The sequence below is a fragment of the Saccostrea cucullata genome, unplaced genomic scaffold (genome assembly GCF_032062105.1).
Source record: "Saccostrea cucullata isolate Sc308-1 unplaced genomic scaffold, CSIRO_AGI_Scuc_v1 ctg72, whole genome shotgun sequence".
NCBI classification, from domain to species: Eukaryota; Metazoa; Mollusca; class Bivalvia; order Ostreida; family Ostreidae; genus Saccostrea; species Saccostrea cuccullata.
Genome location: NW_026918900.1, coordinates 326,632 through 351,112, shown reverse-complemented (window position 1 = coordinate 351,112; position 24,481 = coordinate 326,632). Strand labels below are relative to the sequence as shown.

The 24,481-nt window shown below is 30.3% G+C and overlaps 1 protein-coding gene across 2 annotated transcripts; it reads left to right on the top strand.

Moving 5' to 3' along the window:
* Positions 1-301: 301 nt before the first annotated feature.
* On the top strand, positions 302-23,967 carry LOC134275230 (integrin alpha-4-like). Of its 2 annotated transcripts, XM_062757505.1 has the most exons (22): positions 302-439; positions 769-924; positions 1,549-1,676; positions 2,585-2,667; positions 3,171-3,428; positions 3,859-3,895; positions 7,798-7,878; positions 8,419-8,504; positions 10,378-10,431; positions 10,665-10,829; positions 11,223-11,328; positions 13,313-13,504; positions 13,734-13,916; positions 14,141-14,331; positions 14,559-14,711; positions 15,408-15,865; positions 16,071-16,236; positions 17,637-17,759; positions 17,871-17,993; positions 20,316-20,411; positions 21,632-21,775; positions 22,032-23,967. In XM_062757505.1, the coding sequence occupies exons 1-22, from the start codon at positions 420-422 to the stop codon at positions 22,512-22,514; spliced, it is 3,486 nt and encodes a 1,161-aa protein (XP_062613489.1). In that variant the 5' UTR covers positions 302-419; the 3' UTR covers positions 22,515-23,967. The 2 variants fall into 2 exon arrangements, with proteins under 2 accessions (XP_062613489.1, XP_062613495.1); XM_062757511.1 differs by lacking the exon at positions 302-439 and having other exon boundaries at positions 812-924; positions 1,560-1,676.
* The last annotated feature ends 514 nt before the right edge of the window (positions 23,968-24,481 follow it).

The window sequence follows — 24,481 nt, the reverse complement described above, 5'->3', positions numbered from 1 at the left end:
CTACAGAACCATATTACCACGTAATTTTTTTTCAAGCGACGATCAAAAACAATCAGTGCATTTAAACAGAGACAGTAAAATTACGTTCGCTATCTAAGTCTTTTTTTTTCAATTTGCTATCGGTATTTTATAATTATCAATTGCATTACATATAAATATATCCTATCTATCACAAGTAAGGTATATTAAATCTTTTTTTTTTTTTTTTTTTTTTTTTTTTTTTTTTTTTTTTTTAGATATCATAGACTTCTTTGTTCGAACTGCTGTATAGCAATAATGTATCGAGATCTTTCTTAAACATGTTAAATAGGTTATCGTAGATTATTGAAATTATATATTACATCCTTTCATTGAAATTCATATTTAATGTAAAGAGGAAGTAAACAGTAGCCTAGAGCAATCGATTTAGTTCCAAATGCATGGTTACAAAACCATCCAGGTAAAACTAACAAAAGTTCTAGGTGTTTTGTGGGCATGGAATGTGTTTAAATAAAACCCAAACAGATAAATCTGTAATATGTATGATATCGTGGCTTTAAATAGAAATAAAAAAGTACGCTATATTTTTAAAGCGTAGTTTGTTACTATACTCCTCGTGAATCTACAAAATATCGTAGAAACAATATTCATCGAAGTAGTCAAGTTTTACGGGACAGGTAAGGTCTTTTTTTTTAAATCAATACCTTAATGATCTACTTTCGGTTTGACTATGTATTTAATAAACAGGTTTTGTTAGTCAATAAAAAAATTACTGCAGATATTTTTAAGGATAATGGTGAATGAAGTGGCAATCCTTCTTTTTCTTATCCTACCTTCGACTTCTGGATTTAATGTCGGTATCAAGGGGGCCAAAATTTTGTCCGGTGAACCGGGTTCAATGTTTGGATATTCCCTAGATTTCGCCACCAAAGACAATAATGTATGGTAAGTAATTATATGATAACTACGCTGGAGGAAATATTATCGAAGATTTATACGAAGTTCAAAAGAATATTACTGGGCATGAAGATTACATGTACATTAAAATTTTGTTACAGTATAGTATAAACTGCTCCAACAATTATATCCACCAATCTGTTATGTTTTGTTTTTAGAACATATTCTTCATGTTATATGTATTTTCAATTATCAATGAGACTGTGCACTGGAAATATTTGATCTGTCATACAGCTTAATTGCTTTTTGAATGTGTGTTTTTTTCTCTTTTTTTAGAAATCTATATGAATTAATAAAAAACTGGTAATTTTCTCATTAACTAGCATGTATGAGCATGAATATCTCATAGCAGACCTCCCCATAGTAGAGCAAACTGCTTTGTTCTTTGTTTAAAAACTGATAGTTAAAATACGACAACATCCCTTGCGATTACAATTCACCAGATTGCAAATGAAAATATTTCATTAAAACGTTAGCATTTTATGATACATATGCATACAAAAAGGGATGTAATTCACAAATCTTACGATTAAAAAAAACTTAAATAAATATACATTGTAGATATAATAAGGGAATTTTATAGTGAGTTGCACTTTTTTAATTCAAAAATAGGCTTTTGGTAGGAGCACCAAAGTCAATAGATATAGCCAAAAATTTGACGACCGGAACTTTGTACTACTGTACACCAAACTTTGTGAGTTTGGCAGACTGCAGACAACTTTCTAGTGGACAACTTCCAGGTAATTATCATTACTTATACAGTTTTGCGATTTAACAAAATATTTTCAGTGAAGAAAAGTTTAAAAACGTCCGTATTCTGGACAAGAGACCATTTAAAGCAAACACAGAAGTTAAATTCCTTTAATTATATGGTTTATCGATATTTACACAGCAAATGCGACGTGTTAAAACAGGTTATTTTAAAAGTACATTTAAATAAAATCATATATGAAAATGAAAATATCTATTTCCTTTACCTTTGTTTGAATGTGTTTATACTTGTTGTTTACTTATCAACTGTGTGTAGTATACATTGCAAAATATATTGCAACATTACCTAATATTGATTCAAATTTGAAAGCTTCGATACTTAACATATACACGTTTCTTCTCCTAGGGAATTGTATTTCAAATACTTTTTCTTTCCAAGTACATTAAGTCACTGTACACAAAAGTTATAATAAATTGCTGTAATACTGATGTATAAAGTTTATCATTAGATTTAAAGGCATCTAGGAGGTTTATCCCAGGCTGCGTCTGACCTAGTTCGATAAAAATGGGTAGCAACTAATCCTTCCCTAAGCGATCATACTTTGTAAAGAAACTTTAAAACAGAAGTCTGATGTCACGGCACCTCTAACACGATAAAAATATCTCACTGATCAATAGTTTTAATGCAGAATAAAGGACTAAAGCCCCCGTTTACGGTACATGGTGATTAAATTTAAAATTCTCAAAGAGGTGCAAAACAAAATACAATCAATCAAACAAATCAAAATTTAAAACATATTTGAAACATTACGATGACAACAGTGGCAATCTTGGATGCACACACACCCTTACACACGATACTCACCCTAACAAATTAATATATACACCTCTACACACAATATCATCTTAAAATATAATTTTTTTTCTTTATTAACAGGTGTATCATTAGAAGATGGATTTACAGAAGAGCGCTCAGAGATGTGGCTGGGGGCTTCAGTAGATGCAGGAGTTCAAGTCACGGTAAATCTAATCAACGTTCAATGCAAGCATGAAAAAATGTTGGTTGTGCAAAATGTTTTCAACAATGAAACATATGGGCAATCTTTTTGGATTCTATTGTGGCAATTTTTTTTCTTTTCAAATTTCTCGAAATACTTAAACATAAAATTGTCACAAAAAATCCCGAGATAATTCTGAATTAATGAGAGCATAAAAACAAGCACCTTGGGATAAAAATTTGAATTGTAGAGCTAGTAAGTAACAAGACTTCAGAAGTTCTTCATATTTCACTTTAAAACTTGAGGTATCGGCACACGATAGGCATTGAACCTGCGTACCGAGTAGATATCTAAATGTCAAGTCCTTAAATGGTAAATGAATATGGGGACGTCTCTGTATATATGAGTGTAAACTCTTAACTCTTAGTAAAGAATAGAAAATCAATCTTGTTACATATAAAAACAGTTGTCTTAAAATGATCTCCTAGAGACCGTTTTTTTTTTTTAATAATAATAAATTTCTAGTTTTGTGGTCCACGGTGGAGGCGAAGTGGTCCAGATGGCAATGTTACTGCAATGAATGGATTGTGTTATGAAGTGCCACTTGGATACTTACAAGGGGACCCCTCTGGTCTTCTTAATCCCAGCATATTGATTGGACTGTATAACTCTAAGCCTTCGGATCAATTTACAGAAGCTGAAGGGACTATGTTCAACCAGACCATCAAATATGGAGTATCTGCCTCTGGACTTTCCATTAAATACATGAGGAAGGATGGTGATGTAAGACATTTTTAAGTACCAGAAACACCCCAACCCAAGAAAGATGTTAATTGTAAGAACATGTCTTATTTTAGAGCAATTTTAAATTTTTTTTTATTGAGCCAAATTTTAAAGAATCCTTACGTAAGCATCTATAACAGCTACTCTGTGAAAACTTTCATGAAAACTTTCATGGTGGTTAGTAAGGCAATTAATGTTGCATGTATACAAACCTTTTTAATATATTATCAATAGCTGACGAGTTGATTTCATCAAACTGAAAATTTTTTTTTAATATCTGTATGAATTTTTTTTTTTGACTATTATTGTATAATTTATATGTCCGTCATTGTATGTTTTATTGATGGAATCCTTCTTTAAATTACATCTATAACAGTTAAACAAACATATGAATACAAGTATTATATTTGTTACTTCAATTTTATTGCAGATTTGGATTGGTTCACCGGGTTTGAATGAATTTTCAGGTTTGTAATAAACACTGTCAAAATATATGTATTTATCTTTGTCCTCGCCTCTTTTTATCATAAGGATAACAAAGCGAATGAAAAGACTTTTTACTATCAATTCAATGTTTAAGGTTAAAATAGGTTTTAATGCATTATTTTGGTAGAATTTTATTTTCAATTTCAATCCTTTTCTACGGAAGCCCATTGTTGCCATGTTAATATATAAAAGCAAACCTCGATATATAAATTAATATATATAAACAAAACCTGGATATATATAAAGAAAATGCGATATATATAAACAAAACTTGGATATATATAAAGGAAATGCTATATATATAAACGAAACCTGGATATATATAAAGGAAATGTAATATATATAAACACAACCTGGATATATATAAAGGAAATGCGAAATATATAAACAAAACCTCTATATATAAAGAATGTGATATATATAAAGAGAAAAGTTTCATTGTGTGTTTGTAGCGCTCGGCTGTCCATCAAGATTATATACAGATTAACTCCTGGCGGGGAAATCTTATAGAAATCTTTACAACTTTCCCAGTGCAATGTTGCTATTTAATAGTGTTTATTTTTGTACATGCATATATCAATGAACAGTAATTGTTTTCAAATGGAAGAGCAACTGAATTGATTAATTGAATACATTCATGAAATGTATACTCAGTATATGTGTTACATTTAAAGTAAAAATTTAAACAAAAATAGTTATATTTGTTTTACCTTTAATGTAACATATTTTATTTTCTGTGTTTTTATTGGACATGTTCGATTTACATGTATTTTGATCAACTTCGTTAATTTTTACAACCCAGCTTTTTTTTTTTACCAAACTTACGACCTTTGGTTTCACAACCGAGAATTTATAAAAAATAATGTTAAACGTAGAGTCTTAACAGATTTTTAATGCCCTAATTCAAATTTATTTAAATTCATTATAAAATAATTTACTAGTATGCCCATTGATTATATAAGAGATGGAGGTACCCACTTCATTTTTATATGAGGAAAGAAAGCGACATATACATGTACTATTACAAAATTTTAGGATCTTTTGGTGTGAAAAAAAATCAAGTAGAATAAATTCAATGTTACATAATTAAACTTCGGTTTAAATAAAATCGATTTGATTTGTGCTATGTATATACATTTTGCATCTATCATTCTGCCCAACACGTCTGAAATGTATTTTTTAGCTTTTTTTATCAATTTCAAAATTCTTTTTGCTGAATACCATATTGAAACAGCCACATCAACTGATTGCAATCAAAACATTGCACCGGGAGCTGCTTATCATTATGTTGGCGAAGTCTCCGTTGTAATGAAGGTCATTAAACATGTTAAAGGTCAGGCGATGGAAATTTTTCTCTTTATATATATCGAAGTATTGTTTATATATATCGCATTTCCTTTATGTATATCGAAGTTTTGTTTATATATATATCGCATTTCCTTTATATATATATAGAGGTTTTCCTTATATATATCGCATTTCCTTTATATATATCGAGGTTTTCTTTATATATATCACATATATAGAGGTTTGCTTTTATATATCCTTTCCTGTTCAATTTTACATGAACATAGGCAAATGTGGGTCACATAAAAAGTAAGACTTGAAATTTATGAGAAAACTTCATTTGATTGAGACACTCCTTTCATTTCAATTTTACATAAAGAGGATATACATGTAGCATATGTATATAGTGCACAGAAAACTTCACATGAAAGTTAAAAAAAATAAATATCAATATAAACTTTTTCACATTATATTCACAAACAAATTTTAAATGATTTTAAAATAAAAAAAATTATCACATAAATATCACGTCTGTATTTACTTATGAAGTATTTTAAAATGAACCAATAAGCACACAAACCTTGGCTGCATCGGTCAGATTTATTTATCAAGGAACTAATTCAAAATATGCATAAACAAAGTAAATTGTACACACAATATATATATATACATACATGTATGTATGATTTATTACAGTTCAATTTCCCTGAGATATGTCGTTGAGGTAATGTCTATTGGCATGAGGCATTTCCATTATTTATAATATTATTATATTATAAATCCATTTATTGCTGATCCAAGTAAACAATCGTACAATCTTGTATCTGTTATTTGCATTTAAATTATTATACGTGTATTGAGTATGTATGTTAAGCTTCCTGTTATATTGCTATATACATGTATTACTATTTGAAAGTTAATTTGTTACATATTCCAGAACATCAAAAACAAAGTTTACACAAATTTCTTTATTTCTTCTGTAGTGTTGAAAAACGAAGATGTTTTATTATCATACACCCCGCTTGAAATGTGGGAGGGTATATAGTGATCGGGATGTCTGTCCGTCCGTCTGATACGCTGTGGGGTACCCATTCCTTATCCGCAACTCCTCTTGTACCACTGAATGTATATAAACCAGACTGTGACAGAATTTTTGTCATATAGTGTTATTGTGCACCTCATATTACACTTTTTGACATATTTTTGGTATATAGACACTTCCATTCTTTCCATAATATTGAAAGGTACCCATCTCTTATCTGCAACCCGCTCAATAAGATTTATTAATACTTTCACAGATTCTTTATTACATAATGTCATTGTGCACCTCTTATTTTATTATTGATATGAAACAGATTTTGGGTCCCCGAAAGCAAAACTTGGACATTTTCATTATAATCATATGGAAGGTTGGTATATCATTAAGTGAGATCAGTGCTTACAATTCCTTTGGTATCCTTTAGGTTAAGGATAAACAGCAAATGGGGTAAAAAAAATCAACATCTCACAAAGTAAAGCAAAATCCACCAGAATAAGTTTTGATCGAAAACACAAGGTTACCTCAGGTATATTAAACTCTAGCTTCCAAGTATCATATTTTATCCCCAAAATTAAATAAACGACGGGCAAGCAACAGACAAACAGACAAAATGGACAGATCGATAACTATATGAAGATTACCCTGTTATTCCAGTAGGGCATGAATGTATAAACGTAAACAAAAATCTTCTCATGTGTATGTAATCATATTAACATTGTATAGGAAATATATCATATAGATTTTTCATCATATAGTTTTGTTGCACTATGAACTACGTAATATGTAAAATGAAAATTAATTTGTGTCCTAGTCATGGAAACATGACCAAAGAAATTTTCCTTAGCAACCAGTCAATTTTCCTTACGAAAAACAAAAATGCTGAATCAGCAAAATATGTAAAACATGCATATTTTCCATTGCCCGTGAGAGAAATATCTTAAAATTAAAAATTTATGTATAACATGTTTTATCACTTGAAATGTTCATCTTTATGATAACATTATTTAAGAACCCCTCTGGTAATATTCACATTCAATTTCAAGCCTCTAAGTTTAGTGATATATTTGTCCATCCGCATGGAAAATTGACTGGTTGCTATGGAAAATTTCTTTCGCCATGTTTCCATAGTAACCAGGACCCAAAATAATTTTCAGTTTACATACCTGGTTCATAGTGCAAGAGAAACCTATGTGTGTAAAAATCATCAAATTCTGAGAACCCCCATGATTTACATATTGCCTGATTTTTACAGAGACCCGTACTTAAGAAAAAAAAATTAGGATTTTTATTTGATTCTCATGTATATGTAATTAAATTAACATTGTTGAGGAAATATATCATATAACATTTCTTTTATCCTTGTTTTGTGCACTTATTCATGAATACTGAAAATTATGACTACAAAAACGAAGATAATGAATTCTCATACATGTATTTCCATTCCTGTATATGCAATCTTCATACGTACTTCGACAAAGGTACATTAAAAGAAATCATCATTATGCAATTTAATTTATCTTGAAGATATTACTAAAGCATGTTAAATTTTCTTTTCAGGAGGAGCAGTTCATGTGTCAGGATCTTCCTACACACTGAAGAGTGAAAACACCACAGAGACTAAAGAGGGACAGTTATATGGTAGATTCTTTATACATCCCCGTTTCAATGTAAAATAATTCTAAATTCAGATTTTAAAAAAAATGGATTTGTTATAATCATGTGATTTAAATAACATTTAGTGAGCTCCCTTTAGTTTTAATTCTCAAAATTCTACCCATATAACCCAAGCAGACACAAAGAAAGGCCATCAGAGGTCAACATGTATATTACTGTAAACGTAAATTGCATTATGCATAAATTATTTCACGTTTACAACTATCGTTGGTGTTACTGGCATAACCAACAAACAGTGATACTTGATAATTCAAATTCATTGTAGAATGATTTTAAATTCAGATTTATAAAAAAATGTTATTTAACAGATTTAAATAACATGAAACGCTAACTTGTTCAGAAATCAATTTCCGCCAAATATCGTACACGCTGAGTATAATACATTTACAGTATGTCTTTTTGGCTCCTTACCGAGATAACAAATAGAAATGGAAATATATCGAATTCAATATAAATTAAATCACTTTTAATCCCCGTGTTGTCAGCTTTTTCATGTCTTTTCAGGTTACGCTGTAAGTGTTGGAAAGTTTTATAGTGACCAAAAACCTTATATTGCTATTGGCGGTCCCAGGGATGGCGGCTCAGGCAAGGTAAAAATTACAGAAAATTAAATGCTGTATAAAATACTGATAAAATAATATATTCAAGTTCAACTGCAGAATGTAAAAAAATTAAATCCAACGGATAAAGAACTCTCCAGTTTTTTAAAAAAATTTCCTAAGATATTTTTATGTTCTTGTTTTTAATTTATAAAACCGAAACAGGTTAGTGAATGAAACATGGAGATAACGAACATTATTCAAGATTAAAAGTCCATAAAAGAATACAAAATAGAAGCAGAAGAAACATAGACCTACAAAACGTCAGAGGTGGGATCAGGTGTTATGGAGGGGTGAGCATCCCCTGCCCACCGATCACACCCGCCGTGTGCTCTTTGTCATGAACGCGAAAAAAACTGTCGTCGATTTAATGTGTATATAATGGACTAACATTTAGTATGAAAAACGTCAGTCAGCATTTGACAAAATAATAAATTGTATTTGCTGACAAGGTCATTTTATCTACCATAGAAGTTACGAAATGATTTTATTTTAACTTGTTTGTAAATAATTTACCTCGTTTTAGAAATCGGTCATAAGTAGAAATTATAGGTTTATATAACAGGTATTTATACAATCTTGATTAGAGTCCGCCTAAATATGGCTGAAATATTGCCGACTCGGTGTTAAAAAAAACTAGAGGTACTGTGAGCAATGAGCTCACTAAATGATACCTCCCACCTCCCATAGTGTCCATGTGTTGCTAAATATTGTTTTACGGTAATGTGTTAACTGTCCTATCAAATGTTATCCAGAAGCTTTATATGTGACGTCATAGGTTATAATGGCAATGTCCATGTTTTGCTATGGGAAACCTAAAATACGTGTCGAATAAAAAAGTAAAATAGGAGGTGCACAATGGCAATATGTAATAAATTTTCTGTGAAAGTTTCTTTAAATTTCACTCATAGGTTTATATACGGACGTACAATGAATTTATATACCTTCCCACTTTTCAAGCGGGGGGTATAACAATAATCAATCTTGTTTAGAGTCAGCATTTCAAAAATGCTTTCGTTATAATTATCATTTTTAGCAACCATACAACTATACATTTTTGAGGTCTTATTTTGGCTTGCATATTTTATACAAACTGATGAGCATTTTTATACCCCCCGCTTGAAAAGTGGGAGGGTATATAGTCTTATTTTGGTCTGTTACGCTTTGGGGTACATTTTATACAAACTGAAGGAAATTTAATGCTTTCATTTTTTTTTGCCATTGTGCACCTTTGACTTTTTGATCTGACGTATATTTTTGATTTTCCAGAGCAAAACATGGACACTGCCATTATATTCATATGGGAGGCGGGGGGTATATGACTATTGCTTAATACAGTGACTTAAGGATTGTTCCGTCTGCTACTTAATACAGTGTTAGAAGTAGAAGTGAGTAGTCGCAAGGGATGTTTCCTCCTTTTGCGTACATTGTAGCTCATCCCGCCTATTGAATTTTCAAAGGGGTGTATTTCATACTCTGTATTTCTTATTGTTATTTGAGATTGATTTCTGTTTCCTTATTTAAATTTTTTAGCTGTTGGTTGAATGTTTCCTCGATAAATTACAAGTAGTAATAAAAATGATAAGGGACTGAATTATACAAATAGTGCTTAAAGGAAGTTTTATCAAAATCTCATCCAAAAGATCGATATCTTTAAAAATATGAAATAAATACCAGTAATCATTCTCAAAAGTAAACTGAAATAAAATAAATGTACATTTTGTGAAAAATTGTGTGTGTTAAGAGACTGCGATTAGTGTGTTTTTGCTCTGTAATATATAAACCGACACCAATATTTCTTTGGATTTTAATTAACAATCTACGATAAAATGTTCTAAAAACTTTTTTTTGTTTTTACCTTCAGGTTATTATTATGGATTCAAATAACAACATCAAGGAGAAGTTGATAGGATCAGAGGTAAACTTCTTTAAATAGAAGCTTTTCATGCGATAAGTGAAGTTTAAATCTAATATTTAAAAACGTAATTAAACAAAAGCCAATCATCCCCCCACACAAAAAAAAAACATAGACAAAGAATATAATTTTTTTATTTCTAAATATTGTAGAGTCTAAGCTTTCATACTATGTACCCCTTTTAATCTTAAAGGTGAAATTTTCTAACTATAAAGCAAACTATATCCTTATTTCAGCCAGGCAGTTATTTTGGATCCGTCTTGTGTGTTATTCCCGGTAATGGTGGTGGATCAGACTATCTTCTCGTTGGGGCACCTATGTACAGTGAAATGCAGACGTATTCTACATACTATCATAGCATCGAGGAAATGGGACGGGTGTATGTGTACAGGCAGACAAATGTAAGTGTATGGGAAGCATGGTTATGAATATATTACCTGAAGTAACAAAAGCTTTTTTTCTTAAATCCTTTTAAATAAATCTAATATCTGTTTATATAATCCTGCAATTTTGTAAAGTCTACATCGTATACTTGTATATTATTTAGAGATAATCGGAAAATATCCATTTTTGCATATTTTTTGAAAAATACGTACAGTTTTTATCTGCAGAGTTTCACTGGCAACAGAACTTGTCCGCGAACTTTTCTAACGACCCTCGTATCTCTGAAGGAGGAAAATACATATACATTGTATAATATTCATGATTTTTGTTCGTATAAACCACTTATAAGTTGCACAGTACAAAAAAACGATGGCATTTTACCTCTTCTGCTATATCATGTATATTTTCAGGAAACTTTACAGATGACACAAATTCTAGAGGGGTCTAAATGTAGATGGTGCAGATTTGGTTTTGCCATGGCCAATCTCAACGATATCAATAACGATGGATTTAATGGTAACAATCATTACTTTAATAGATATGAACACCAACGATGTTATTTGTGTCATTTTTAATATTACGAAAAAAAGAGTTATAATTATGTTAAAATAATCTTTATTTATATACATTTTGACGCTATTTCTTTGCAGTCACTTAAGATGTTTGAAACAAAATAAATTTCTAGAGTTTCGTATGGACATGGAATGAAGTCTGTCACTTGATCACATTGTATAACACTCGAGGTTCTTTATAATAGATTTGATCACATGCCAAATTTGTGCATGTCATATCCCAGTGAAACTCTTACTAATCGATTTTATTTCTCATATAAAAATAACATACCTCTGCGATATGAACTTACAGTCGAGCGCTTTCAAATTTCTCGTGCGCTTTGCTTTCCATTCGCAAGAAAGTCTTGTCACTAATGGTCAATTTCATGTGTTTGAATCTTGAATGTCGATTTAATTTTCATAGTCATATAAAGAAAAAAAACACTGTTAAATGTAAATATTATGATATTACAAAAAAGAGTTTAAAATGTTCCAGACCTGTGTATGAGAGTTGTTCAAAAAGTTCGTGGACGATGTCAATCGTCGTTATATTACTCACTAGAAATTTAAAATAAGCATGATATAATATGTAAAAATATTTGTTTTGTTGATATGTGAAGTTTCATTCAATTCGATTGAAGAGAAATTGATTTACTTCATTTTAAAATCAATATGTTTTGTACCGCGGAGCAACGTCAAAACATAGCGTAAAGAATTTCTTTAAAAAATTCTATCCCTATACATTTCACACAGTTTAATCCAATACCTACTCATTAAATCCTTTTTTTAATACTTGACATTTATTTTTTTTAAGAATTGCTCTCGTTATATAATTTTCTTTGTTAAAGTTTTAATTTTTTTCATTAATTAAGTCTGCTTTCACAGGATAAGCAACGTCTGAAGCGCCCATGTCTTTCCTTGACGTTAAGCTATTAAAGTTTTTGTTCAGTTTTTTTTTTTACAGTTAAACCGTTTCTTCAAAGATTGTCCTCATCCGATTTAGAGTCTCTGTCACTCAAATACTGCCTGTACTACTCGGTCTCGCATGCACAACTTGCTGATGACATATTTTGTTTTATTCCTCCAACATTTTAAGAGTTTATTCAGGATTTTTCGAGTATAGCACAAAATTACATCGTTATCTGCTGGCCCTTGACGTTCTAAAACGTCATCGTTTTTGTCTTTTTCAATTAGGACTACATGTACCTATCTTCTCAAGTTGATTTCTTTTCAATTATCCAAAATTTTAAGCCATAATTTGGAATACATGTACGAATCGATGTGACAATTCCTATTTTGAATTTCTAGGTAGTTTGTTGTTTTTGCTCAATTTAACAGAGAATATGACTACAAACTTTATTTAGTGTATTGTTTGTAACTTACTAAATTTTTACCTGCTCCGCTATCCTTTTTGCAGTTTAAAAATCTGGATAATTTTTAAATAAATCGTGATATTAAAAAAAATAATGCAAATTATTTGGATTTATTGTTTAAATATTTCCAAATTTGGATAACATATGACGGAAATGACAGAAGTCCACGAAATTTTCGACCAACCTTCATACAAGTAATTAGTTAAATTAAGCTGAACTTATAGGTGTTTATATAGCAGGCTGACTTAGGTGATTGTAAAGAATTAACTTTGAATTTTCTTTTGAAAATACATGAGGCTAATTTTCTTAATCAGTCTTGCTTGGGATGGGTGTAATCCTTTTGTCATGAGATAAACACAGTCATTAAATGTGTACTATTGTAAGACCCATGGAATTAGATTAAACGAGACATTCCCATTGACATTCCTAGATATCAAATGTTATATTACACAATTAAACTATATGTTGCTTGTTTCTAGTATACAATGGAGCAATTATGTTGGCCAAAAAAATGGAAAATAGATAATCTATTATCTAGTATTACATATGCTGTACATTTGAAAATTCTGTCTTAAGACGTCGTTATTGGAGCACCATTTGAAAATGATGGACAAGGTGCAGTGTTTGTATATATGGGGTACAAGAGAGGATTTTACTTGACACAGACAATTACTGCAGCAAGCGTGGCCCCCTCTGGTACAACACTGTCTACATTTGGTAGCTCATTTACTCAGCACCCAGCAGATTTTAATAGTGACCAGTATGCAGGTTTGTATAATTGTTTTTTTTATCATAACAACATGTTTATTCAGTAGGATATATCTTTTGATTTGGTATGAATGAGGTATTGCTGTTATTGTTGAAGATAAATTTGTTGATAAATACTTAAACTTATGTATTCTTTGTGTGTTGTACATTTACAAATGTTATTTTTAAAATATAAACATCAAAACATTTCTGGCAAAATTTCTAGAATTTTTTTTTTTACTTTTTTCAGACCTTTCCATTGGTGCATATGGTTCAGATATGGCCCTCATCCTTTTTACTAATCCTCCAATAACTATGAAAGTGGGCACCAAAACCAACCTCACTAAAACTTCAGTCATAGCACTAAATACCACGGGGTTTACATTGAACGTCTGTTTCGATTATGATGGTGCAAATTTACCCTCGGATGTATGTAAGTTACTTGTACCATAATTTCAAAGAAGAATTAAGGATTTGTAGCATTTTCTTTGCCACAAAAACCAGACAGGACCATTTAGACAACTTTATTTAAAATGAAGATAAGAACATTTAAGCAAATATTTATTTTGATTTATAAACCAAAAATAGAGTATTCTAAAACTCATAAAATCTTGAAAGTGACACTTATATACATCACTGTGTTTCATTTTTACTTAGTGGTAACATATGAAATAACAGCTGATCAAACCTTCCTTGCGAGCAGTATCTCCAAACTGGGTCGTGTTTGCTTTAAACAGTCAGATGAGAGTTGTGTTAGCAAAGTGAATGGGACCTTTACAGTATTTAAAGCCCCTCCTGATCTGGCCTGCCCAGTTGACCCTCTGCAAATCATGGTTAGAGATGACTGGGTATGATTTTTTTCATTATTGGTAATATTTCTATTTTACTAATTGTTTTAAAAGAAAAGTCACCAGGAATTGTTTAGAAAGGAAGATAGTATTTAATTACAAATCCATTTTCAAAGAGAAGTTGTTGTGGCTCATACATTTATGATACATTATATGCCAAACAAATCTGATTTCTCGGACCTTATATGAGACGAACGTCATGTCATATTTATTATTATTTTGTACAGGAAAATATGAGGGGTCTGTTTGTTCCGGTGGACTTTGAAGTAGAGTTCAATGTATCAACTACTGGTAATACACAGTGTACTGTTAGCTGTCCCGTAGTCAACAAATTTGATCCTAATAACGATGAACCATTTGCAAAGTCACGGAAATATTCCGTGAGTGATTTATTTGTTTCTTCAACTATTTTATTTTGAAACAATATCCATTTTGAAAAAAAATGAGCAATGTATTTAATTAGTGTTTTTAATTATTTTATAACGTAGATGTTTTTAATCTATGGCGAATTTTTAAAAATATTTTTACGACCGAGAAATATTAACAACTTACAAATTTGATACTTTCTCGTACATTATTGATACGAAATATCGAGGGAAAAAAATCACAAAATGTGATATAGACGTTGAATATGCATGAATATAAAGGCGAAGTTAATACTTTTCTATCAATGAAATAATTATGAGGATAACACAAAGTAATTCAGCTTATACTTCCATTAGAATACTGCAAGTTGGAAGCAAAACAATAATATTAATTCCCCTTGCTTTGTTAAAAAAGTACGTTAAAGTAACTTATTTGAAGAATATAGGTATTATATTAAATGGTATTTTCATAAGGTCAATATATAGTCAATAATACAAAGTCAATGTATAAGAACTTTAAAATAAAATAAAAAGTGGAAATTTTTGCATTTAATTAAAATGTTTTTATTTTAAGCACATAGCAATTTTAGATTCTCAATAAAGCTTATAATAAAACGCATAATTTTAGCATAATTTTAGTTGGCAGTATATAATGCCAAAATTAAATCTTTGCTAAAACTTCTGCTTATACGATGTAATAAATGATTTTAGTATCAGCTTGCAAGAGAAGGATGTGTTGATGAGATATGTGAATCTGATGTCAAACTAATGGTCACCTCACCAGACACATTGGTCACCGGACCACAATCAGAATATTCCATAGATGTATCCATCAGCAACCAAGGCGAGCCGTCTTATAATACAGAAATCCTCTTTACTTTCCATCCAAATATGACGTTATATAGCATAGAAGACCAAAGTGATGAAGACTCTCTTATTTGTTCATCGACTGTTGGCTCAATAAAGTGTTCATTTAATAAACAGCGTTTCGACCCAGGTGAACAGTTAGCATTCAGAGTTCTATTTAACAGTAGTGAATTACTGCCAGTCGTCGATACTTTTGATCTGAAGGTAGAAGTTCAATCAGATAGTACTGATAAGAATTTGCAGGACAACACATTTAACAAAACGGTCAGAATTTTGACTAAAGTGATGGCTATTTACAATGTGTAAGTATAAAATCATTTAATATATTCACAAATATATTAGATCATGAAATAACATGCAGAATTTGCTCGAAAAATTGAAAGCATGCTAGAATAAATTTTCAATATTAAAATAATTATAGTTTCAGCTGCTAGATGTAGAATTTAGATATTCTAAAAATTTTACATATGCATTATAAACATATATTGAATATACCAAAATTATTAGGGCTGCAAACCCAGATACATACATAACAAAAGTCAACCCACCAAATCCCACCATAGAGGTGAACCACAGTATTCAGATAGTTAACACTGGACCCAGCAATCTTCTGGACACGATGACATTTAACCTGGAATATGCACACTCAAGCCTTGTTAAAGCAAGGAGAATTGTGAGTAGTTATATCTTAGCACTGAAGTGTAAAATTTTTAAATTAAGGTAGGATTCTTCTCTGGTTTCTGACTAGATGAAACATTCAAAGTATATTTGCTTATATTTCTTATATATTTAGGTATAAGGGATTCCAAAGACCATGTTTTTCTTTCCGATAAATTTTAAATAGAAATGGTAAACTGCGTTTGAAAACTAGCAGGGACTATATTTTTGGCGGAATGGTGGCGTATGAAAATATCTTCTTCTCTGCCTCTCAAAATTCAGATAGAAAAATAAATTTAGTTATATTTTTTACACAATCAAAGAGTTTAAGACATTTTCAAATATAAGTTAAATTAATAATAAGGGACTTAACTTTCAAAATATATCAAATAAATATGATTTTTCAAGCAAACTAGAACTATGTAAGCTTTTAAAAAAAAATTTGAGTCAAAAATCCATAAAAAGATTTTTCTCTCTTAGTAATTTTTTTGTTTTTGTATCATTTTGTACATTTATAAGACAACTTTATTATATGTGAAAATAAAAAAAGTTAAATATAGGAAGCATATGAAAATAACAATATATCCTGTAATTAAGAAAAACAGAGAAAATTCGGATTAGCCAATATCCAGTTTAGTTAAATTATTTATATAAATTTGGAAATATCGTGCTATAGACCCAATATATCTTTGTCTTTTTATGCAAAAGAAACAATCTTTAAACTTTTGAAATAGAAGTAGGCATCACATGATTGACAACTGTCCTTTTTTATTCATAATGTCAAGGAAAAAGATAATGACCTTGACCTGACCTTGCCTCTAATATAAAGCGAAATTTACAATATTTTTGTGATATTGTCCTCTTGATTCTGTGAAAATTTCATTAATTTTTAAATACAAGAAATATGAGAAGAATCCTACCTTAAATGTTGGGATAAATCTCGGATGATGAAAAAAAAAGTATACAGCATTGTAAATATATTTAAGAGATGTTTCTCTCATAATGATGAAACAAGGCTTACTATTCTCTAGCATTATTTTAGAAATGAAATTGAATCAAAATCAAATGCACTGATGCAGAATGTTTTTCAAATTTCATTGAGTAATGTTCATTTTAGAGCTATGTTACCTGTAATTTAGGACTATTAAGTTTATTAAAACGTTGACGATATAATCATTTGTAAAAAATACAAATTTCGGAGAGCTGATGTCCAAGAAAATCTTCGAATTTGGTTACTAGTACTCTTGAACAATGATTTATACTAAATTTATTATTTTTATAATATGTTAAAATTGCATTTATACAAATACCGAATAAAATTTAAAAATTAAATTTAATTTTAGTAAACATTATGCACTTAGTGTTGGTAGATGTATAGTTAATCCATTTCATCTATTTATTTATTTCCATTTTTAGCTTTTGAATGTTTCCTCTGCGACTAACTATACCCTGATTCAGTGCCAAAATCAAGTTTTAGTACCAGAGGGAGAGACGGATCTGAACTACCGAGCGTTTATTATGTCATTAAAGGAAACAGGAGTACCTTTTAATCATCATCTTCTCATTTTCCTCCTTTACAAGAGAAAAGTTTTGAACAGGAAAAAAAATTAATGACGTGAGAAAGTGGAAACATATTTTTGCTTTTTTCAGAATTGTGAGAGAGGTGCAGTCTGTAACAGATTGACGTGTGAAGTAGGGGCTTTCATGTACAATAGTTTCATACTGGTAGTTGTTTATTATGACGTGGCACAAAACCTGTATGATACAATAAATGTAAGATTTTTTTCTATTATAATAGCTTTGTGTGCTATTTTTATGCGCCAGGATTGATAGAATCGGGCGTATATTGTCCTGTCTGTCTGTTTGTTTGTCTGCAAACTTTAACCTTCGCCACAACTTTTGAACCATGAAAGATAGAGAATTCATATTTCGTTTGCATACTCTACTAATTAAGTTCTTTCAAATGAAACCAAGGTCAATGGCCTTGTGACTTTGACTGTGACATATATGCTAAAAATAGCTTTTTATCTGCAAACTTTAACCTTCGCCATAACTTTGAACCTTGAAAGATAGAGACTTTATATTTGGTATGCATACTTCACAAATTAAGCTCTTTCAAATGACACCAAGGTCAACGACCTTGTGACCTTGACTGTGACTTGTATGCCAAAAATAGTTTTTTCGTTACCTTTGCTGTAACTTTTGAACCATCAAAGATAGAGACTTTATATTTAGTATGCCTACTCCACTGATTAATGTCTTTTAAATGACACCAAGGTCAATGACTTTGTGACCTTGACTGTGGCCTGTATGCTAAAACTAATTTTTGTCGTACCTCTGCAATAACTTTCGAACCATAGGAGATAGAGATTGCGTATTTAATATGCATACTCCGCTAAGTAATCTCTTTCAAATGACTTCAAGTTCAATGACCTTGACTGTGACCTGTATGCTATAAATAGTTATCCGTACCTTTGCCATAACTTTTAAACCACAAGAGAGTTCATATTTGGTATCCATACTTTACTAATCAAGTTCTTTCAAATGACACCAAGGTCTATAGTGTTGTGACCTTGACTGTGACATATATATATGCTGAAAATAGCGTTTTAAAAGTTTTGTTGCCGCCGGATGCATAGTGTTTCACAAACACATCTTGTTTTTATTGGAATGGAAATCACTTAAGATATAACAGACTTACGATGTATATGTACTAAATTACATTTTCGGTATTTTCATGTCTTCACTTTATGACGTATTTCAAAAATGATATTGCAAATTTTTGGTTTCGTTAACTACTCCTAAATATCCTTGCTGCTAAATTTTATATATTCTTGAATAAGTACATTTACAGAATAATACTTCTTTTTGAAAGAATGTTCATACTCATATTCTTTCTTCATTTGCAATATATTAGAGGGTCATCTCAAAATTGCTACCACAGGATTTTATATGCCTGATCTGGATTGATCAATAATCATATAAATATTATTGATTAAAACATCACGTATAACGAGATAATGTGTGGTTCAAATATCTAACAATGATTTGAAAATATATTCTGTATACTTTGATAGTTCAAATACGAGATTGGATCAAACCAAATTTAATGTATGTTGATATTCTACTTATATACATGTATATGCTGATGCTAAAGGTATTACAACAGCCTCTTTTAAAAATAGCATTTTTCTATGGTCGTTATAATGACATTTCAAAAAATTTGAATCGAGATGTCAGACCTTTTTTTACTGAATTTTTATACTAAATTGAACTACAGAATATTTCATCTACTTTATCAAGACATAGGGTCATGGCAGTTGTGTTCAGTCAATAGGGGATCCTGATGCCATCTTTGATATATCCGGAAGTCTGTGTTTAAAACCTGATCACAGATTTGTTTTTTTTTTAATATCACTGTTCGTTAACTTTACCTTTTGCATTTCAGTGGAGTCCGTAAAGTTGGTAGGATTAATTTACTCTGAAAATAAGCATAGTTCTTTGTTTCAATTTCTTGATTTTGTAGTATCCTTATTTTGATTTTTTAAAGTTATTTATTGGTTGTTTTGCAAATGAAAATATTAAGAATTCGGAATATTCATGTCTTTTGAGTAGAAATGAAAAGTAACATGAACCGTTTTATTGATTTTTAGACACACCATTCCGTTCTATCTCTTATTTGGTAGTTATTTGACCTTGTTAGCAAATGGCACTTACCAATTGAGTACCATTTTGACATATGTTTGAAAACCTTTACCTAAGCAATAAATACAAGTAACTAAGACTGATTTGTGGACACGGGATGCTTACTTCTTCAATTCTCCTGATCCCACCTTAGAGTGTTTGTGTTTTATGTACTGTGGTTGTGTAGAATATGAATTTTAGTTTAGGCTGTTATTTATACATATGATTTTCTAAAAATGTCTAAAAGTTACATAAATTCATAAAATTCGACATGGATACGAATTAATTTATATTCTATATTATATCTACAAAGATACACTTTACAAAAATGAAAATGAATTAAAAACTTTCATTAAACTTTTTAAAAAGAAAATATGTTACTCGTACTTCTTTTTTTATATCATTTTTCAGAGTCAGACAGGTAACGACAATGTTCAGATCGTAACCAAATTCACACCGGAAGTAAAAAAGCCAGGAGTCAGTTTAGAAATTCAAAGAAACGGAGGGGTAAGTGCTGGTAAACTGAATGAGATATTTCTCATCAATTGTTTAACTTTTGTATCAATACTACTTTGACTACTATTCCACTTTCTTTGTCATAAATTTGTTCATACCTGTAGTGTCCATGGGTGTGACAGGTCAACAGAAGAAAAATGTTTTCTCCGACGAGCTCGAGACAACTGGTCCCACCTCTATTGTTTTTACCGTGTTGACGATTTCAATCTTTACAATAATGATCAATGTTTATAACTTTTTACGGAAGTTGGTAGGTGTAAGGTAGAATAAATATTTCATCTGGTTGCCCCCCCCCCCCCCAAAATAAATAATTGGCAGCTGGGAGAAACTTATCGACCGGCCGCCAAATAATTTGCTGGCGGCCGCCAGATCGGGTGGTTTGCAGTTAACTAATATGACGGCACCTAGAAAATTAAAAAGCGGCCGCCAAATAATTATTTATTTTTGCGACCGCCAGATATATAGAACTGTCGGCAACCAGATAATATTCTGGCGGTCGCCAGTTATTATATATATGACGGCCATCAGATAATTTTTTTTACCGGGAAAGTAACAGCTTCCGTAATTTTTATATGGAATGGATTTGAAAAAACCGAGAACAAATAGATTTTATAATGACCATTTTGAGTAATAAAAAAATACAAGATATATATAAGTGTTTCTATGAACAACAATCACTTCATTTTAGAAACTGACAGATGCATCAGGATTTACTTTTAAATGTCCATACATAATTTTTTTAAATTAACATACATGTATGTTTCATCTGATAGATGCTTGAATTCACTCTTTATGTTTGTTCTTGCATTGTTTTTTGTTTATGTAAACACCACTGACTATATTACCTCGTAAAGTTCATGATAAAATAAAAAATAAGTAATGAAAGAAATGATGATTGCTCTTAGACTAGCATCACTGTTTTGATGATATTATTACTTCTGATTATATTACCCAGTAAAATACAGGATAATAAAAAGAGTGTCTGAATTGTTAGCATTGCATATCTGAATAAAATACCCCCATACATACCTGTTTTGGGGAGCTTTTTCTTCTTTTTTATTTTACTATCAGATTCAATATAATTATAAGATTAACACCACAGGAAATGTTACCAAATGATTTGTTTTCAATAAATCAATGTTCGTTGTTTTCAATTATAATTTTTGTAACATAAAATTAAAAACATTTTTATTTAACTTTTACTTGTGAAGAATTCCCTGTACCTGTCTACCTCCGTAAAGACACGATTCCTTCCCAGTAAGAAAGAGCCGATTCTACCTACTTGGGGAATTGTCTTAATTATCATTGGAAGTTCTTTACTCATTCTTGGAGTTGTTTGTTTTATTCTATATAAGGTATATTTTTTTTTCATTTTTGATATTTGACAATTAATTTTTTGAAATTTTAATTGTTTCCTCTTCGTATATTGCTTAAATATTTTTTCATTTCTTATTCATGATGCAAAACACAAATTAAAACGAAATTCTTTTGGATTGCATTTGATAATAATTACACTATCAAGTACTAAAGAAAAAAACTAACTGTATACGAGTACTTTTATGGTATTACATGTAATATCTTTTCTTAATGCTCCTTTTTTTTTTATTGTAGAGGGGATTCTTTGTTAGAAAATACAAAAATGAAATAAAAGCTCATCGGCTGAAAAACGATGAACATGCCTTTGCTAATTTAGCCAATGAGAGCACAGCTGAGGAGAAACCAGAGGTTGAAGGTCATGTGTATCATAACTTTGAATTAGAAGAATCCATTCCAACGGAAAGGAGGAGCTACGTAGCAGAAGAACCTCAAGCTATTAACCGAAATAGCATAGATCTTAGTGGATTAAAACAATTAGAAGCAGACATGGACGACTTTGAATCACATCTGTATGTCAATCCTGATCCACAAATGAATTCCACGTCACGCTGTTCTTCTATATCAGAAGAAAGTAATCGGACCGATAACTTATCATTGAATGCAGGTGTTTCTAGGAGGGGTGTGTCTGAATATGCTGCGATTGACAAATTAAATGGAAATTCAACAAATGGAGATATTTCTGGCGAATCACAATTACATGAGATCACTAAGATGTAAAAAAAAAATAAAGGAAACAAGTGTTCTTGAAGAGATTATGATCAAATTGTTTATATTTTGGCAAGTTAATATTGCTCAGCTTCATTTGCAATTTTTTTTTAATTAGGACATCTATTTCTTTTTATTTGCCTATAGAATTGGATTTTTAAATGCCTAAGATTTTTTTCATTCTAAAAGATTATTGTCTTCCAAAATAGTTGTAATGATACTGTAACTAATCACACCTTTTGCATATATATAGACATCGAAGAAAATTCTTGTCAAGCATACTGAAGCGCCGATATATAAATAATATTCATTAACTTCAGTGATGAACTCCTGCAGTTTATCTCAAAATTTTGTCATATTCCGATAATTCTTCTCTTATAATTTTCATTCAGTTTCAATATGGAGAAATCTTGGACATTTTTGTTGAAATATACATTGTTAAAAAAGTAAATAACGGTTTCAATTTGCATTAAATGCCCAAAGAATATATACATCTACTATATTTATATGTATATTTCGCTATGTGCATGTTATTTTCCGAAATATTTGGTTATTTATTTTAATTCAAAATATAAGTGTGTCTTTTATTATTCAAAAAAATACACCCTAGGTCTACCCCCCCCCCCCGTAAAAAATATTCATATTCAGGGAACAGTTGTTGATATTGAAATATTTTTTTCTAAAACACTTGAACATTTTAGAAAATTAACATTTTCATTGCGTATGATATCACATGACAATTTATTACATGTAAGTGTAGTAGCAGTGTTGAACTGTTAGATTATAGTTTAAATGAATATTGCACTACAATTTGGTATGGTAGAATAGTACGCTTATATTATACCGTATTATTGTGCACGATGCTTTATCAGTTATCCGTATATAGTTTGGAAAAACTTCAAGGTATAATTTCAACGAATGTCAGCATGATATATGTATTCGATAATACATATTTTACATATCAAAATTAATATAATAGTTATGTTTTATCATCCTTTAAGATATTCATTCTTATACCACATATGATGTGGGTTTTAGTATGTAATATGGTACTATATTTTGACTTTTATATGTTTTGATACTTTCACATAATTGTAACTATTTTGATTAAACTACCGTTTTCATTTCACAATATATGACTCTGCTTTTATTCCACTTCATATTGTACATGTACATTTTTTTGGAATTCATGATATTCATTATTATTTTAATATTATAAAAATGTATGCGTGTATTTTAATCAGTATTTTATAAGTATCTGTGAAACATTGTTAAAAATAGATGTATATATACATAGCACAAAATAGTTCCCATGAACAATTCATATCTGTAAATGAAACTACGAATGTCTCTTTGAATGTTTCTTTTCATATATTCAATCACATGATTATAAAAGCAAAATTGTACTCACTGTATTCTGTTATAAAAATAATGAAATAAAAAATAAAAGGCATAGTTTGTCATATTATTTTTTTCTATAGATATTTGCCTTAATGTAGCCTAAGACATCTAAAAAAGGTCATGTCATGCTAAAAATTAATGCCACAGCCTTTTGTGTTTGTGATTTTACTCTTGAAATATGTTGGGATAACGAACAGAATTCAATCTCAAGGGCAAACACGGACCTCCAAAACATCAAAGGTGGGATCAGAAACCATGGCGGAGTAAGCATCCCCTGCCGACCGGTCACACCCGCCATGTGCTCCATTTCATGATCGGTAAATAACGGGGAAATGCAGTCATGGCTCAGTAAATTAAACAAAATACAAAGATAAGATCGAATTCTGAAATAAAAGTATAGTTTTGAAAAATAGAAAGAAGATTATAATATTTTTGTTTGTTTTTTTTTTACTTATATTATTCAGTGGCAATGAATCGGTAAAAACTTTCAGTTTAATTAAATGTCTCCTTAATTCTCATAGAGTTATTCCTCTTGTACCTGATGTGAATTGTACAAAACAAAACGGTACGATAGTTAT

Excerpts from the sequence above, each read along its gene's own strand:
- LOC134275230 (XM_062757505.1), top strand. The coding sequence starts at position 420 with ATGGTTACAAAACCATCCAG. Across the intron at positions 2,668-3,170 it reads ATGCAGGAGTTCAAGTCACG|TTTTGTGGTCCACGGTGGAG; the intron begins GTAAATCTAATC and ends ATAAATTTCTAG. Across the intron at positions 16,237-17,636 it reads TTGTTAAAGCAAGGAGAATT|CTTTTGAATGTTTCCTCTGC; the intron begins GTGAGTAGTTAT and ends TTCCATTTTTAG.